At 38.6% G+C, this 17,063-nt stretch overlaps 1 protein-coding gene across 6 annotated transcripts in view; it reads left to right on the top strand.

Moving 5' to 3' along the window:
* Nucleotides 1–17,063, top strand: part of Ccdc85a (coiled-coil domain containing 85A) — a 232,626-nt gene that overhangs the window by 164,125 nt on the left and 51,438 nt on the right. For all 6 annotated transcript variants that reach the window (NM_001191553.2, NM_001415114.1, XM_039091770.2 and 3 more), the window contains exon 3: nucleotides 15,809–15,885. In NM_001191553.2, coding sequence (NP_001178482.1) covers nucleotides 15,809–15,885 — 77 coding nt within the window. The remainder of the gene's footprint in view (nucleotides 1–15,808; nucleotides 15,886–17,063) is intronic.

Below are 17,063 nucleotides of genomic sequence, written 5' to 3'. Positions count from 1 at the left end.
TTTCATATTCCTCAGTTGATACCTCTTTGTTTAGCTCTCTAGACCATTTTTTTCTTCCTTTTTCTTTTTTTCGGAGCTGGGGACCGAACCCAGGGCCTTGTGGTTGCTAGGCAAGCGCTCTACCACTGAGCCAAATCCCCAAACCCTCTCTAGACCATTTTTAATAGGGTTATTTGATACTCTGGTAGTCTTACCTGTGCTCTCAGGTGTGTCAGCACTCCTGGGAGATCAGGGATCTCCCAGAGAGATCTAGGTATAGGGATCTGTGGCACAGGGAACAGACAGAAACTGGAAAGATCCTGTCCAAGAATGCTGCTCAGTTCCTGTGTTCTGTGAGATCCAGGCAGATCCCTCTGAGGAGAATTGGTGATCTTAACTATGTATCAGTACTCCCAGGAGTCCAGCTCTCTCCTGTGGGATCCAGGCACAAAGGGAAGCTCTGCACTACCACTGCAGTGAAGCCACACCCTTTTATTTTAATCAGGAATTTGGGATATTAGAAATGAACAAATTTTTGGTGGTTATTTTCTAGCAAACATAAGATATGGAATTTTTTTCTGGTTTTTAAATTAATTTAGATATAAATTGCTATTTTAGATGTCTATTTAGCTACTTTTTTTTAATAGAAAATAATAATGTAACAAGCCAGCAAATATTTCTGGAGGCAGCTCTCACAGCACTACAGAATAGCAAGCATGATTTTTTGTCAAACAATTCTAGATAAACAATTCAGGACCTCCAGGCTTTGTTCCAAACAAAATAAACAAGACACTACCCGGCTCTGCTGTTCTTTTCCTTGGAAGTGATGAATTTTTCTGGTCTCAAAGAGACAGTTTGTTTGCTAAGGACCTCTGTCTACTGCCTTTTCGAAGCTGATCCCTGAGAGATCACAATCCTACTAATCAATAGCCAGGAAGCCCGTTCCCTATGTACTGACTAATTTCTGTAGTGTTTGCTTCTGCTGTCAGAGTAGATCCCCTGGTCAGGAGCAACTGGAAGAGGACGTTCCAATTATGTTAAATGTCTTCCAGTGATCTTCCATAACCAAAGCCTTCCTAACAGGAGCACATTTGCAGCAGAAGGGCATCTGTATTGTATTCTGCAATTTTAGAGACACAAAAATCTACATGTTGTTATTTTTTCTTTAATTGATTCTCTGTTCCTATCTCTTCACATATCTTGATCCAGCCTAGTGTGACTTTTTGTTTGTTTGTTTGTTTATTATAGATGCTTAAATGAAATAATCTAGAGTTGGTAACTTATAAACATTCCCAAAGGCAGCAACAGACTCAGAATTCAGTAAGTGCAATTTTTCATCAATGAAACTAATTATGGAGAGGCAGGTTTGCTCTGGCTTTCTTTACAAGCTCGTATATCTTAAAATCATGCTGGGCAAGTTTTAATATATGAAAATTTGTGGAGACATAATTTTTTAATCCACAACAAGTTTTCTTACACAGACACACAAGCATATGCTTTAACCAAATGAGAAGACATTCAATCTTTTTTTTACTAAAATTATTTACAAATCTCTGAATGCGACCAATCTTTTGGGAAATTTCCACACACTTTCATCTACAGTTTTATATTCTCCTATTGCTTGGAGTTCTTTTGTCCATCATTTTACTTTAAGTTCTGCTCTATATGATAGGAGGTGATGCAGAATTTTGACAAACAGACATAAGACAGGCTTATAACTATAGGGTAGGACTATGGGTTAGTACTCTAGGTATGGTAGAGGGAACCATCTGAACAGTTAAATGAAGAGGATGGAGTCTCACTAGAAAGTTGGATTAGGAACAAAGACTTGAAGGAGAGATTGTCAATTATATATCTGTGCAGGAACGAGAATATTTGGAACGTGTCAAGACTAAGGCAGAATCTCTGAGGCAGGAAAATACTTGTGGTACTTAGGAAAAAAGGGAGGCTCCCATGTCTTGTTACATCATGTGGGACCCCAGTAGATGTTATAAGGATTTTGGATTTTTTTGTGGATTGAATTAGGAAATGAAGAATAAGATCGAACTGAAAACTTAAGAAAACCCTCTGGATGCCAAATAGATTGACAGCGAATGTTAGTTTGAAGCAGGAGAGGCACTATTGGGAATGAGAAAGTGTGTGAGGAGAGTTTCTAAAGGTAATTCAAAAGGTAGAGCCACCAGTCTCCAGGGATGAGAATTAGAACACATGTGACAGCAGCCATGCACAATGTTAAGGCTTGGATCAAAAGGAAACTAGTTTAAGTGTTTTTCACAAGGATTTAAAAACTCAAGCACTTTAGCTTCCTTTTTCATGACTGAGCCAAGCTGTGCCAGAACTGCTCTACAGGACCCTTGCCTTGTCAGCTTTCTTTCTTTCTTTTTCTTTTTTTTCATATTCCACTCTGGTGAACTACCTCATGTGCTTAGATCTTATTGTCTGACTATCCTTTGGACTGTTTATTCCAGAACACTTAGGTTTTATCCTTTTTGCTTGCAATTATATCTCTAGTATTCAGGAGAACATTTCACATGCAGCACACAGTGACTACTGGATGATGCCATCCTTTAATGTTAAAGCAAGCCATAGTATATAAGTATGTTGTCCCCTGCAAGGAGCAGCACGGTCATTGTCTGGGAAACTGGGAAATACTTGGTCACATATTGGGTAAAGAAGTGGATAAGTCAAAAGGCATCCAGTGCAAAGTAGTTTGGCAAGTGAGAAGGAAACTTAATAGGGACATAAAGAGTAGGACAAGCATGAATGTACAGTATTGATCTGCAGAGTCAAAGGCACCATCCGACATTTCCCACTGAATGTTTGCTTCATCTCCTGGAGCTGTCTCTGAACACCATTACAATGAGCTTTATGTCTGTACAAAGAAAGTTACTCTAAACTCTGACGATTCTAATTTTTGAATGCGACCTTTCAACTTAATAATGAAAGAACAGGGAACATTTGTCTAGGCAGCGGAATAAGGAGAATAATTCTGGTTAAGGTAGAGTTAACAGTTAATAGAACTCTAGACCAATGAGACACTAAACTAGTTTCCTCTGAAAATAAGTCCTCAGCTCAGTGTCAAGTTGGTAGGGCTCAGTTAGCTTGATATTGATGAACATGGCACAAATACGACTCTACCGCCTACCTACTTAGAAGAATTGAGTTTCCATTTTTGGGGTTGTGGGCTTGTTTTATTATGTTCAAGATTATCTGCCAATAGATTGTCTGAATAAGGCAAATCTAAAAAGGCCAATTCTTACAAGAACTTTTAAAAATAAGAATATTAAATTATAGTGAATTTTAAAATCACTTGTATTTCTCTAGGAAACACGAACTTTAAATAGAAGGCTGACATTTGCTTCCAAAGAAAGAAAAAAAAACACCTTTTGTCAGTTCTGAGGTAATTTCTTTAGGAGTACTTAAAAGCCTGTGACTAGTAGGATCATTGTGGACTCCAACAAACTGTGCTCTAGGAGCTTCAGGTTTGCTGAAGAGATGGTCTATGGACAAGAAGTCATATAGCTAGTGGACTCTTGCTTAGACTTTTATTAGTTTGGTCCAGACTGCTGAAACTGCAGCAAAGAGTGCCATATTTACAATGAGTAGGTATAATTTACTGGCTTACAGTTCTAGAGACCTAGGTATGAGGACCAGTGTCTGATTAGGACCTGCTTTCTGCTACATCCCTGGCTGAATGATAAGAGACCAAGGTGGGCTTCACAGACTAGCTTCCCTATTACAGGGGTAGAAATCCTCTCCAGGAGGGAAGTTCTCCCAGGGCCACATCATCTCTTCAAGGCTAATGCACCACCCCTCACTTTCCGGGCAGTGACAAGTGAATTCGAGCCCGAGGTTTGGATAAAATAATTATTTGACATATAGAGATACGTGCTCTCCCTCCTCTCTTTCTGCCTCTCTGCTTGAGTAAACAAACCTAGAGCCAGCAAATCTTCCATATCACCTGTACCTTCTCTTCAATCCCTCAAATGCTCTGGGGCTGTGGTTGAGCTTCACAGTCAGACCTTCCTTAGAGATGGTGGCGGCACTTCAAGCATGCTAATTACTCAGATGATGAGCAGACTCTAGTTTTCATTCTAATGACAAACTATTTACTACAAAGTGATTCTTGTATCATTTCAGGGACATGTTTCATTAGGGGGAGAAACAACTGCTTCAGAAACCGGGCCAGTAGTCATGGTTCATTTTCACCAGAGTGTTTTCTTTCAAGCTGACAGTGGAACAGCTGCTCTTTACATGATTGACCATACTTCAGGGAGGTTAAAGTTATGTCAAAGATACTGTCCAGTGAAAACATCAGATTATTAATCGTGGCTCATTCAGAGTTATTTTTGATCCAGGTGTAAAAGGGGAAGCAGTATTAAGTGATTTATGTGAATGGTTGACATACATACATGATGATAAGGTTCAAGGTGGGGTGACGTTGGTGTCTTGATAATAAAAGATGTCCTTTAAAAATTATCTAATTATATAGTGTTATATGAATTCTGCAGTGTAATAGTTTCTCATCTGAAAAGTGTCCTGGGAGTTGGTGGACTACGTGGAATAGAAAACCAGTATTGTTGTTCTGCCTATACATTGGAATCATTTAGAAAATACATTTCTTAGGGCTGGAGAGCCTGCTCTGTGAGTAAGAGCACTGGCTACTCTTACACTCTTTCATAGGACCTGGGAATGCCCAGAATCCATATAGCAGCTCAAAACTATCAGTAACTCCAGCTGCAGGAGATCTGATGCCCTTTTTTTGCCTTCTTGGTATTGTGCACACATGGTACATGGATATGCATACATGTAGGCAACACAATTATAAACATAACATTTAAAATCTTTATTTTATATATGTAAATATTCACACATACCTAGTTGATTCTTACGTATATTTCTTCATCTTGTTTTTTTAATTGTTTATGTGTATCTAATGGTGTTTGTTTGGCTTTGTGTGTTTATTGTTTGTTTTTGAGAGTGAAAATCTACTATTTTGCTGATCACTTGGTACTTGCTCTGCAGCTCAGGGTGACCTTGAATTTGTAGCAGTCTCCAGAGAGCTGTGATTTCAGGTGTGAGATAACACACTTAGTTTGCATATGTTTCTGACATCTACTATGTAGGAGTGCGATGAACTCTTACATGAAGGCTCAAATGAAATACTTGGAGAGAGTAGCTTCTACATGAGCATCTCTACTGTGTCATTAGAGTAAAAAACTGAATTCCTTTGCTTTGTCCAGCTCTTCAAGTGTCAGGTGACCATAAACACCCAAGAATGAAAAAAGAAATAAGAACCTTGAGAACAGTTAAAAGCAAAAGGCCTCATCTTGTGTCGGTGAAGCTCTGTCTTCAGATGTCTAGCTGTAAGCATTCCTCTGATTACTGGTTTGTCTCCTTTTGTGCTGTCCTTCTGTCTAAAACAGGGTTACAGGGTCTTTTTTGGGTGTCTGCCTTCTGTGGTGCCACATGTGCTCAGGGCCTGTCATAGTTCTGTTCATGTACTTTTAAGGTCAAGCCTCTCTTTTTAAAGAATGAAGTCAACATAGGTTGCTTTATTCCTATGTCCCAGTCCTGAGCTTATTACCACATGGACTTGAATTTATTTCTTCACAGCAGCTTGAAGATTTGTTAGAGATCTGGTCCTTCAATAACACACACATATTCTCTCTGCCCCACCCTGCACATATGCTCTATAGTAATTTACTTGTCTAATGATCCTTTGGCACTTCATTATAAGGCTAAAATGACATATTGATATCTCAGTTTTAAGAGACCTTTAGTTCCTAGTATAAAGCAACAAGTGATTGGAATTGTAATTTTTTGGTGAGCACTTTCTAATAAAAGAATGCTCACGTTTGTCAAATAGTTCTCTTAGGCTTTTCAAATTTCTCATGAGGACTGAGACCAGCTGATTTTATGGTCATTAGCCTTGAACATTGGGCAATAAAAAGATCTTAGGGTGAAGAGTCATAGCAGAGAAGGAGCGTAATTCTGACAAATGAGAGCTTCATTTCTATCTTAACCTACAAATGATTCTGTCAGTTCGTAGTCAGTTGAGACCAGGATGTAGCTTATAATGGGATTTTGAATGGCATGAGTTTTCTTATACTTATCCTATTGTTTTATTGTTTAAAACTAGTCTGTGTACTCTGTACCCCATGTCAGTTAATTACCACTACTCAAGCTAGGATGAACTATGATTCAGAGTTGTGAAATTTAATTTTTCCTGTTATTTTTTTTATTGGATAGTTTTTATTTACATTTCAAATGTTATTCCCTTTGCCAGTTATCCAACCATAAGCCCTCATCCCATCCCCCCTCCCTTTATTCTATAAGTGTTCTTCCCCTCTCCAACCAGCACCCCCTTCCCACCCCTCTGACATTCCTCTGCACTGGAGGGTCCAGGCTTGGCAGGACCAAGGGTTTCTCTTCTCATTGGTGCACAGCAAGGCCATCCTTTGCTACATACGCAGCTGGAGCCATGTGTAGTCTTTGGGTAGTGGTTTAGTCCCTGGGAGCTCTGGTTGGTTGGTATTGTTGTTCTTATGGGGTTGCAAGACCTTTCAGCTCCTTCAATCCTTTCTCTAATTCCTCCAACTGGGACCCCATTCTTAGTTCCATGGTTTGCTGCTAGCATTTGCCTCTGACATGCTCTGGCTGAGCCTCTCAGGAGACTGCTATATTAGACTCCTGTCAGGTGGATACACACACACACACACACACACACACACACACACACACACACACACACACAGGAACCCATGTGGGGCAGGCTTTGACTGGCCATTTCTTAATGGCCAACTCTCTGTTCCAAACTTTGTCTCCATATCCACTTCTATGAATATAATTGTTCCTCCTTTTAAGAAGGACTGAAGCATCCATACTTAGGTCATACTTATTCTTGAGCTTCATGTTGTCTGTGGATAGAATCTTGGATAATTTGAGGTTCTGGGCTAATATCCAGTAATCACTGAGTGGATACCATGTGTGTTTATTTGTGCTTGGGTTACCTCACTCAGTATTATGTCTTCTAGTTCCATCCATTTGCCTATGAATTTCAGAAAGTCATTGTTTGTGATAGCTGAGTAATACTCCATTGTGTAGATGTACCACATTTTCTGTATCCATTGCTCTATTGACGGGCATCTGGGTTCTGTCCAGCATCTGGTTATTATAAAGAAGGCTGCTATGGACATAGTGGAGCATGTGTCTTTGTTGTATGTTGTATGTTAGACCATCATTTGGGTATATCTGCGTCCTCAGGTAGTGCAATATCCAATTTTCTGAGGAAACTCCAGACTAATCTTTTAGAGTGGCTGTACCAGTTTATAATACTGTCAACAATGGAGGAGTGTTCCTCTGTCTCCACATCCTCGCCAGCATCTGCTGTCACCTGAGTTTTTGATCTTTGCCATTCTGACTGGTGTGAGGTACAATCTCAGGGTTGTTTGATTTGCATTTCCCTGATGACTAATGATGTTGAACATTTCCTTAGGTACTTCTCAGCCATTCGATATTCCTCAGGTAAAAATTCTTCGTTTAGCTCGGTAGCCCATTTTTAATAGGGTTATTTGGCTCTCTGGAGTCTAACTTTTTGAGTTCTTTGTGTATTTTGGATATTAGCCCACTATTGAATATAGAATTGGCAAACATCTTTTCCCAACCTGTTGGTTGCAATTTTGTCCTAATGACAGTGCCCTTTGCCTTAAAGAACCTTTGCAGTTTAATGAGGACTCATTTGTCAATTCTTGATTTTAGAGCATAAGCCATTGGTGTTTTATTCAGGAAATTTTTCCCAGGGCCCGTGTTTTAGAGGCTCTTCTCCACTTTTTCTTCTACTATTTGAGTATATTTCGTTTTATGTAGAAGTTCTTGATCCATTTGGACTTAAGCTTTCTACAAGGTGATAAGAATGGGTCCATTTGCATTCTTCTACATACTGACCTCCAGTTGAACCAGGACAATTTGTTGGAAATGCTATTTTCTTCCACTGGATGGTTTTAGCTCCTTTGCCAAAAATCAAGTGACCATGGGTGTGTGGGTTCATTTCTGAGTCTTCAATTCTATTCCACTGATCTACCTGCCTGTCTCTGTACCAATATCATACACTTTTTATCACTATTGCCCTTTAATACTGCTTGAGATCAGGGATGGTGATTCCCCCCAGAAGTTCTTTTATTGTTGAGGATAATTTTAGCTATCCTGGGTCTTTTGTTATGCCAAATGAATTTGAAGATTGCTCTTTGTAACTCTATGAAGAATTGATTTGGAATTTTACTGGGGCTTGCATTGAATCTGTAGATTGTTTTTGGCAAAATGACTATATTTATTATATTAACCCTGCCAATCCATGAGCATGGGAGGTCTTTCCATCTTTTAAGATCTTCTTCAATTCCTTTCTTCAGAGACTTGAAGTTCTTGTCATACAGATCATTCACTTGCTTGATTAGAGTCATACCAAGCTGTTTTATGTTATTTGGGACTATAGTGAAGGGTGTCATTTTCCTAACTTCTTTCTCAGCCTGTTTATCCTTTGAGTAGAGGAAGGCTCCTGATTTGTCTGAGTTAATTTTATACCCAGGCACTTTGCTAAAGTTGTTTATCAGGCTTAGTAGGTAGTTCTCTGGTGGACCCTTGGGGTCAATAAAGTACACTATCATGCCATCTGCAAATATGATATTTTGAATTCTTCCTTTCCAATTTGTAACACTTTGACCTCCTTTAGTTGTCTGATTGTTCTGGCTAGGACTTGGAGTACTATATTGAAGACGTAGGGAAAGAGAGGGCAACCTTGTCTAGTCCCTGATTTTAGTGGGATTGCTTCAAAAAGTTTCTCTCCATTTAGTTTGACGTTAGCTACTGGTTTGCCGTATATTGCTTTTACTATGTTTAGATATGGGCCTTGAATTCCTGATCTTTCCAGGACTTTTATCATGAAGGAGCATTGAATTTTGTCAAATGCTTTCTCAGCATCTAATGAAATGATGTTGTTTTTTTCCTTTGAGTTTGTTTACAAAGTGGATTATGTTGATGGATATTGAACCATCCCCACATCCCTGAGATGAAGCTTACTAATCATGATGGATGATTGTTTTGATGTGTTCTTGGTGTCGGTTTGCAAGAGTTTTATTGAACATTTTTGTGTCGATATTCATATGGGAAATTGGACTGATGTTCTCCTTCTTTGTTGGATCTTTGTGTGGTTTAGGTATCAGAGCAATTGTGGCTTCAAAGAAGGAATTGGATAGCGCTCCTATTTCTATTTTGTTGAATAGTTTGGACAGTCCTGGTATTAGTCTTCTATGAAGGTCTAATAAAATTCAGCACTAAACCCACTTGGTCCTGGGCTCTTTTTGGTTGGCAGACTTTTAATAACTGCTTCTATTTCTGTAGGAGTTATGTGATTGTTTAGATGGTTTACCTGATCCTGATTTAAATTTGGCACCTGGTATCTGTCTAGAAAATTGTCCATTTCCTCCAGATTTTCCAGTTTTGTTGAATGTAGGCTTTTGTAGTTGGTTCTGATGATTTTTTCAATTTCCTCAGATTCTGTTGTAATGTTTCCCTTTTCATTTCTGATTTTCTTAGTATGGATACTCTGTCTGTGCCCTCAGGTTAGTCTGGCTAAGGGTTTATTTATCTTGTTGATTTTCTCAAAGAACCAGCTCCTGGTTTTGTTGATTCTTTGTATAGTCCTTTTCTTTCTACTTGGCTGGTTTTAGCCCTGAGTTTGATTATTTCCTGGCTTTTGCTCCCCATGGTTGTATTTTCTTTTTCTTTTTCTTTTTTTTTTTTTATTAACTTGAGTATTTCTTATATACATTTCGAGTGTTATTCCCTTTCCCGGTTTCCGGGCAAACATACCCCTCTCCCCTCCCCTTCCTTATGGGTGTTCCCCTCCCAACCCTCCCCCCATTGCCGCCCTCCCCCCATAGACTAGTTCACTGGGGGTTCAGTCTTAGCAGGACCCAGGGCTTCCACTTCCACTGGTGCTCTTACTAGGATATTCATTGCTACCTATGGGGTCAGAGTCCAGGGTCAGTCCATGTATAGTCTTTAGGTAGTGGCTTAGTCCCTGGAAGCTCTGGTTGCTTGGCATTGTTGTACTTTTGGGGTCTCGAGCCCCTTCAAGCTCTTCCAGTTCTTTCTCCGATTCCTTCAATAGGGGACCTATTCTCAGTTCAGTGGTTTGCTGCTGGCATTCGCCTCTATATTTGCTGTATTCTGGCTGTGTCTCTCAGGAGCGATCTACATCCGGCTCCTGTCGGTCTGCACTTCTTTGCTTCATCCATCTTGTCTAATTGGGTGGCTGTATATGTATGGGCCACATGTGGGGCAGGCTCTGAATGGGTGTTCCTTAAGTCTCTGTTTTAATCTTTGCCTCTCCCTTCCCTGCCAAGGGTATTCTTTTTCCTCATTTAAAGAAGGAGTGAAGCATTCACATTTTGATCATCCGTCTTGAGTTTCGTTTGTTCTAGGGATCTAGGGTAATTCAAGCTTTTGGGCTAATAGCCACTTATCAATGAGTGCATACCATGTATGTCTTTCTGTGATTGGGTTAGCTCACTCAGGATGATATTTTCCAGTTCCAACCATTTGCCTACGAATTTCATAAGCTCGTTGTTTTTGATAGCTGAGTAATATTCCATTGTGTAGATGTACCACATTTTCTGTATCCATTCCTCTGTTGAAGGGCATCTGGGTTCTTTCCATTTTCTGGCTATTATAAATAAGGCTGCGATGAACATAGTGGAGCACGTGTCTCTTTTATATGTTGAGGCATCTTTTGGGTATATGCCCAAGAGAGGTATAGCTGGATCCTCAGGCAGTTCAATGTCCAATTTTCTTCTAGCCCTTTAGGTGTGCTGTCAGGCTGCTAATGCATGCTCTCTCCTGTTTCTTTTTGGAGGCACTCAGATCTATGATTATTTTTTCTTATCACTGTTTTCATTGTGTCCTATAAGTTTGGGTATGTTGTGCCTTCCTTTTCATTAAATGCTAAGAGTCTTTAATTTCTTTTTTTCTCCCTTGTCCATGTTATCATTGAATAAAGCGTTGTTCAACTTCCATGTATATGAATGCTTTCTGTCATTATTGTTATTATTGAAGACCAGCCTTAGTCCATGGTGACCTGATGTGATGCATGGGATTTTTTTCAAACTGCTTTTATCTGTTGAGGCCTGTTTTGTGACAGATTATATGGTCAATTTTGGAGAAGGTACCATAAGGTGCTGAGACGAAGGTATATTCTTTTGTTTTTGGATGAAATGTTCTATAGATGTCTGTTAAATCCATTTGGTTCATAACTTCAGTTAGTTTCTATATGTCTATGTTTAATTTCCGTTTCCATGATCTGCCCATTGATGAGAGTGGGATATTGAAATCTCCTATTATTATTGTGTGGGTCACAATATATGCTTTGAGCTTTATTAGGTTTCCTTTATAAATGTATGTGTCCTTGCATTAGGAGTATAGATATTTAGAATTACGAGTTTATCCTGGTCAATTTTTTCCTTTGATGAATATGAAGTGTCCTTCCTTATATTTTTTGATAATTTTTGGTTCAACGTCAATTTTTCTTGATATTAGAATGGTTACTCCAGTTTGTTTCTTGGGACCATTTGCTTGGAAAATTGTTTTCTAGCCGTTTACTCTATGTAATGTCTCTCTTTGACTTTGAGGTGTGTTTCCTGTATACAGCAAAATGCTCGGTCCTCTTTACATATCCAGACTGTCTAAGTCTTTTTATTGGGGAATTGAGTCCATTGATATTACGAGATATTAAAAAATGACAGTTGTTTCCTGTCATTTTTGCTGTTAGAGTTGGAATTATATTTGTGTCTCTCTCATCTTTTGGTTTCTGTGCAAGCAGATTACTTTCTTGCTTTTTCTAGGGTGTACTTTCCCTCCTTGTGTTGTAGTTTTCCATCTATTATCCTTTGTAGGCCTGGTTTTGTAGAAAGATATTGTATAAATTTGTTTTTGTTATGGAATATCTTGGTTTTCCATATATGTTAATTGAGACTTTTACTGGATATAGTAGCCTGGGCTACCATTTGTGTTCTCTTAGGGTTTGTATGATATCTGCCCAGGATCTTCTGGCTTCCATAGTCTCTGGTGCGAGTCTGGTGTAATTCTGGTAGGTCTTCCTTTATATGTTACTTGACTTTTTTTTTCTTGCTGCTTTTAATATTCTTTCTTTTTTTGTTCATTTGTTATTTTGACTATTATCCGACAGGAGGAATTTCTTTTCTGGTCCATTCTATTTTGAGTTCTGAGGCTTCTTGTATGTTTATGGGCATCTCTTTCTTTATGTTAGGGAAGTTTTCTTCTATAATTTTGTTGAAGATATTTACTGGCCCTTTAATTTGGGCGTCTTCGCTCTCTTCTACACCTATTATTTTTAGGTATGTTCTTCTCACTGTGTCATGGATTTCCTGGATGTTTTGGTTTATTAGATTTTTGAGTTTTACATTATCTTTGATGGTTATATTGATTGTTTCTATGATACCTTCTGCCCCTGAGATCCTCTCTTCTATCTCTTGTATTCTCTTGGTGATGTTTCCATCTCTGACTCCTGATCTCTTTTTTAAGTTTTCTATCTACAGGGTTGTCTCACTTTGTGCTTTCTTTACTGTTTATATCTCCATTTTTAAATCTTGGATGTTTTCGTTCAATTCTTTCACCTCTTTGGTTGTGTTTTCCTGTAATTCTCTAAGGGATTTTTGTGTTTCCTCTTTACTTGTTTACCTGTGTTGTCCTGTATTTCTTTAAGGGAGTTATTTATGTCCTTCTTAAAGTCTTCTATCATCATCATGAGATGTGATTTTAAATCCAAATTTTACTTTTCCAATGTATTTAGATATCCAATATTTCCTTTGTTGGAGAGCAGGGCTCTGATGATTCCAAATAGTCTTGGTTTCTGTTGCTTAGGTTCCTGAGCTTGCTTCTCACTATCAGGTTGTCTCTGGTGTTGGCTTGTCTTGCTGTGGCTTGATACTTTTGTAAGTCTGTGTGTCAGTACTCTTGTAGACCTGTTTTCTTTCAGCAAGATCTGGAAACAGAGAGCTGCTTCTCAGTTTGTGTGTCCTAAGGCCACCAGGTGGGTCACTTAGAACAGAAAAATTGGCCTTACTTCTTTCAGGTGTGTTGGCTCTAGGTGCAGTCAGAAACTGGAAAGGTCCTGCCCTGGACTGCTCCTAGGTCCCTGTGCACAGAAGGTGCAGATGCCACAAGTCGATTTCCCCTGGGGTCAGTAATGTGGGCAGAAAGTTGTTGTCTCCTCTGAGTTCTCAGGATTGTCTCTACTTCTGAGAGTCCAGCTCTTTCCTCCACAGGATTTGGGTGCAGAGAGCTGTGGGACCCATTCAGTCCCAGTTCCAGGCAGAAACCCAGAGGGTTCCTGCAGCTGACTGCTTCTATATTCCTGTATCCAGAGGGCACTAGGCAGGTTCCTCTTGTGCCAGGAATGTGAGCAGAAGTGGCCATCTCCCCTGAGATATCAGGATTGTCCACACTTCTCTTCTTCTTGTTATTTTGATCAGAGTTGTGAAATTTTAAGGGATTAACACAACATGGATTGATTTTTATGTGATGTCTATGTTGCATTACTAGTCTGTCTTCCTTCCTTTTTTCCTTCCTTCCTTCCTTCCTTCCTTCCTTCCTTCCTTCCTTCCTTCCTTCCTTTCCTTTCTTCTCTCTCTCTCTCTCTCTCTCTCTCTCTCTCTCTCTCTCTCTCTTTCTTTCTTTCTTGGTAGTTTTTCTTCCCTAATGGCTGATGATACAGAAACCCAAGATTTTGAGATTATATATTTTCCAGAGACTATGCCTACTTACTTTCTACCTGTTCTTTCATTGAACAGAAATTTCATCAATAGCATGAGTATCTAATCCAATGAGATTAGATACTGTCCCTGTTTTTGTCCCTAGGAGATTTTTTTTCCCAGAGTGGGATGGCTATTTGTGGTTAGGGGGAACTGTATGAAAAGGTTAAATAAGACTTCTTGAATCAGGACACCAGTTTGTAATCTAAACAAACAAACAAACAAACAAACAAAAAACCCCTGTATTTCTTAGAGCTTTTAATGATCTAGACTCTTTCCTAGAACAGTGACTGACACAAAGCAGTCACATGATCAATTATTACTGAGGAGATGAGTTCAAAATTCTCTTTTTTTCTTATCTTTTCATATCTGAGTCTGCATTTGCAATGTGTACTTTGGAACATTCAGGCTTACTCTATCATAATTCATCATAAAAATTAGAAATTAAAAACTAGTTTTCAAGCTCATATTCCCCAATATATTTGTGTGTATAATGTATGTAGGTTGTTTTCCTAGAGGAGAAAGCTGGTTTTGCAGAACTGTATAAGTCAAGCATTCCTCCTTGCATCTTGATCTGCACAGTAAGGCAGACAGACACTCATAGGGCTTAATCTTGCCATTGTATTATACAGCGTACTCTATTTCCTCTGTTCAAAAAGTCCACATAGCATTGCTTTAGCATTTCCTTAAGCTTTAATCAAAGCATATTTTTAGCAAATGTCTTCAGTTTCCCCTGTGTTTCCACCTACTTGTATAAAACATTTGAGGTCATTGTGTCACTATGTTAGTTAACGTAATTGAGGATGGCTTGTTTGCAGATAATGGTGCACATGAACATGCTATATTTAGAACAAGATGACCTTGTTTTATTTGTGTGTTAAAGGCTGGTATCTCATATAAAATATCAGCTTCTTGCTTTTGATGATAAAAAGAAGAAAATGTGTTTATTTAATAACGGTTTCCATGATGAATTTCAGATCACCACTTTATTGTATAAGTAGCTGAAGCTTCCCGACTGGGTCTTCAGCATTTGCTATTACATGTGCTTCAATTTCATGCTTTGTTCTTCTTGTGTATTTCTGAGAAGCCCCATCAAGAAGCTTCAAGCTGCTTGAATGTTCACTAGAAATGGGGTTATGTACTAGAGGGATTGCACTGCCATGAGCTTTTGACTACACCTGAAAAGTGTCTGTCTGTTCTTGAGTGATGCTGGACATGCAACTGCACTAATGTATGAGACATCTGAATATTGTCATTTAGTGAAGAGTCACACTCTGAGTCCCCTGCTGGGACCCCTCTTATGACAAGAAGCTGTAAAATGCAGAATTTGTGTGAACAGAAATAGAGCACAAGACTTCTAAGTGTTCATCAAATGACCTTGAAATATAAAAGTAGCATCAATTGAATTGAAACTCTGTTGCTTTTAGTTACTTAAAGATTGGAGTGAAAAAGACACAAAAACTTACAAAGAAAGAGACACCTCTTACATCCTTAGACTCAGCCAAAATCAAAGAAGTCCAGCCCTAAATTAAATGTTTGGATCATATAAAGATATTCTGTAAATCACAGTTAACAGCTATAAATTAGTGAGAAAAATAAATGCTGTTTCTAAACCTTCAAATGTTTGTTGGGAAAATTCAAAGAACTCTGTATTTGGCATTCATTCTTGTTTAAAAAGTTAATGATATCTTGAAGTTGATTTTTGTTGCAAATCACATCACAAAAATGTTTGGTATATGGGACAAATAAAGTTATCCAAGAAGTTTTAAGGCTCAACATTTATGAAGCAACCTCAGCATCCTCATTTACAAATTTCTTCAATACTGTTAACATTGTACAATGCTCAAAAATGTATAGTGTGAATGGTTTCTCTGGAAAGAATTGTCTTTCTTTTTTAAAAAACTGACTAAGTAATTTCTTGGACCTACTTAGTAAATCAAGCCCTTGGCAGTAAACCAAACAAGACCTTGTAGATAATGTAAGTTCTTTCTTTTTAATTTTAGAATCAACCCTGTCCTATGTTAGGCAGCTGGAGGCCAGAGTCAGACAGCTGGAAGAAGAAAATCGCATGCTGCCCCAGGTGGGTGACTTTCAAAAGCTCATAGTTAGCGAGTATCATTTGAGTTGTAGCCTTTTATTGGAAATTTAAAATCTCAATTAAATGTTCTCCTTGAAATGATAGAATCAATATTATAAGTAGCCATTCTTCATATAGACTGCTGAGGTTCCATGATGGCTATCATCCTCATTTCTGAGTGGTGCCCTGAAGGATATGAACAGCAATCAATAAGAATGGGAAGGGACTTATAATGAGGAAGAGGGTAACACCCATTTTACTGCCCATCACATCATGTGTGTGAGATGGGGGGGTAATTTTGCCAATTTATTAGCTCCATAAAATTGTAGGAGTTCATACTTTAGTTAAATTAGTGCTTCCTGAAAGTCCTTGATAAAGCTGAACTCCTTTAGTGGAGCAAAATAAAGTCAGTAAGTGGCAGGATTTACTTTGGGACTTTATTACCTATCTCTGGTGAGTGTGAAGTTATATTTTTGTGATATTAAATGACTTGTCATATATTTCACTCATAAATTTGTTTCCTTAGCTGTTAGACTGGTAAGAATGAGACTGTTTTTGTGAGGTGGTTTATTGAGTTTATTGCATTTAAAGAGTTTATTGAGAAATTTGACAAATCCACAGGTTCTAGGGTAGCTTCCTGTCTGACAAGAAGGCAGAGACTCTTTTCAGTGTCTGATAAGGGGTTTCTAAGGAACACATCCATGAATTCCTTCCATGTTCCATAGACATGTTCAGAGTACCAGAAGAGATTGTGCTGTGAAATATGACACTGATGTGTTCTCTTTCTATTTTACCTATTCATTTTACATCCACTTACTGGCCTCTTCCCAGTAACCTCTTCCCACAGTCTTTCCCCCAACCCCCTCCTGTTCTCCACTGAGTTGGTGGGGCCTACTGGGTATCCCTCCCCACTCTGCCCCATCAATACCTTATGTCTCTGCGAGGCTAGGGTTGTGTTTTCTTTATGTTCTTCCTTACCCTTTCACCTTTTTCCCTTCCTAAAAATTTCCCTTTACATTGAATTTTTAGTACAACTGTATTAGAATCCTTGGTTGAAAACATTAAACTTCCACCATTCTATCAAGAAAATTGAAAGCACAGCTTCTTGTGCCCACCATATCTCAGGCAACTGTAATTTTGAAATAAATAAAATAAAGGAATGTAAAACAATACACTTACCT

The sequence above is a fragment of the Rattus norvegicus genome, chromosome 14 (genome assembly GCF_036323735.1).
Source record: "Rattus norvegicus strain BN/NHsdMcwi chromosome 14, GRCr8, whole genome shotgun sequence".
Classification (NCBI taxonomy): domain Eukaryota; kingdom Metazoa; phylum Chordata; class Mammalia; order Rodentia; family Muridae; genus Rattus; species Rattus norvegicus.
The sequence above is the reverse complement of the archived record's forward strand: the minus strand, read 5'-3'. Positions and strand labels throughout refer to the sequence as shown.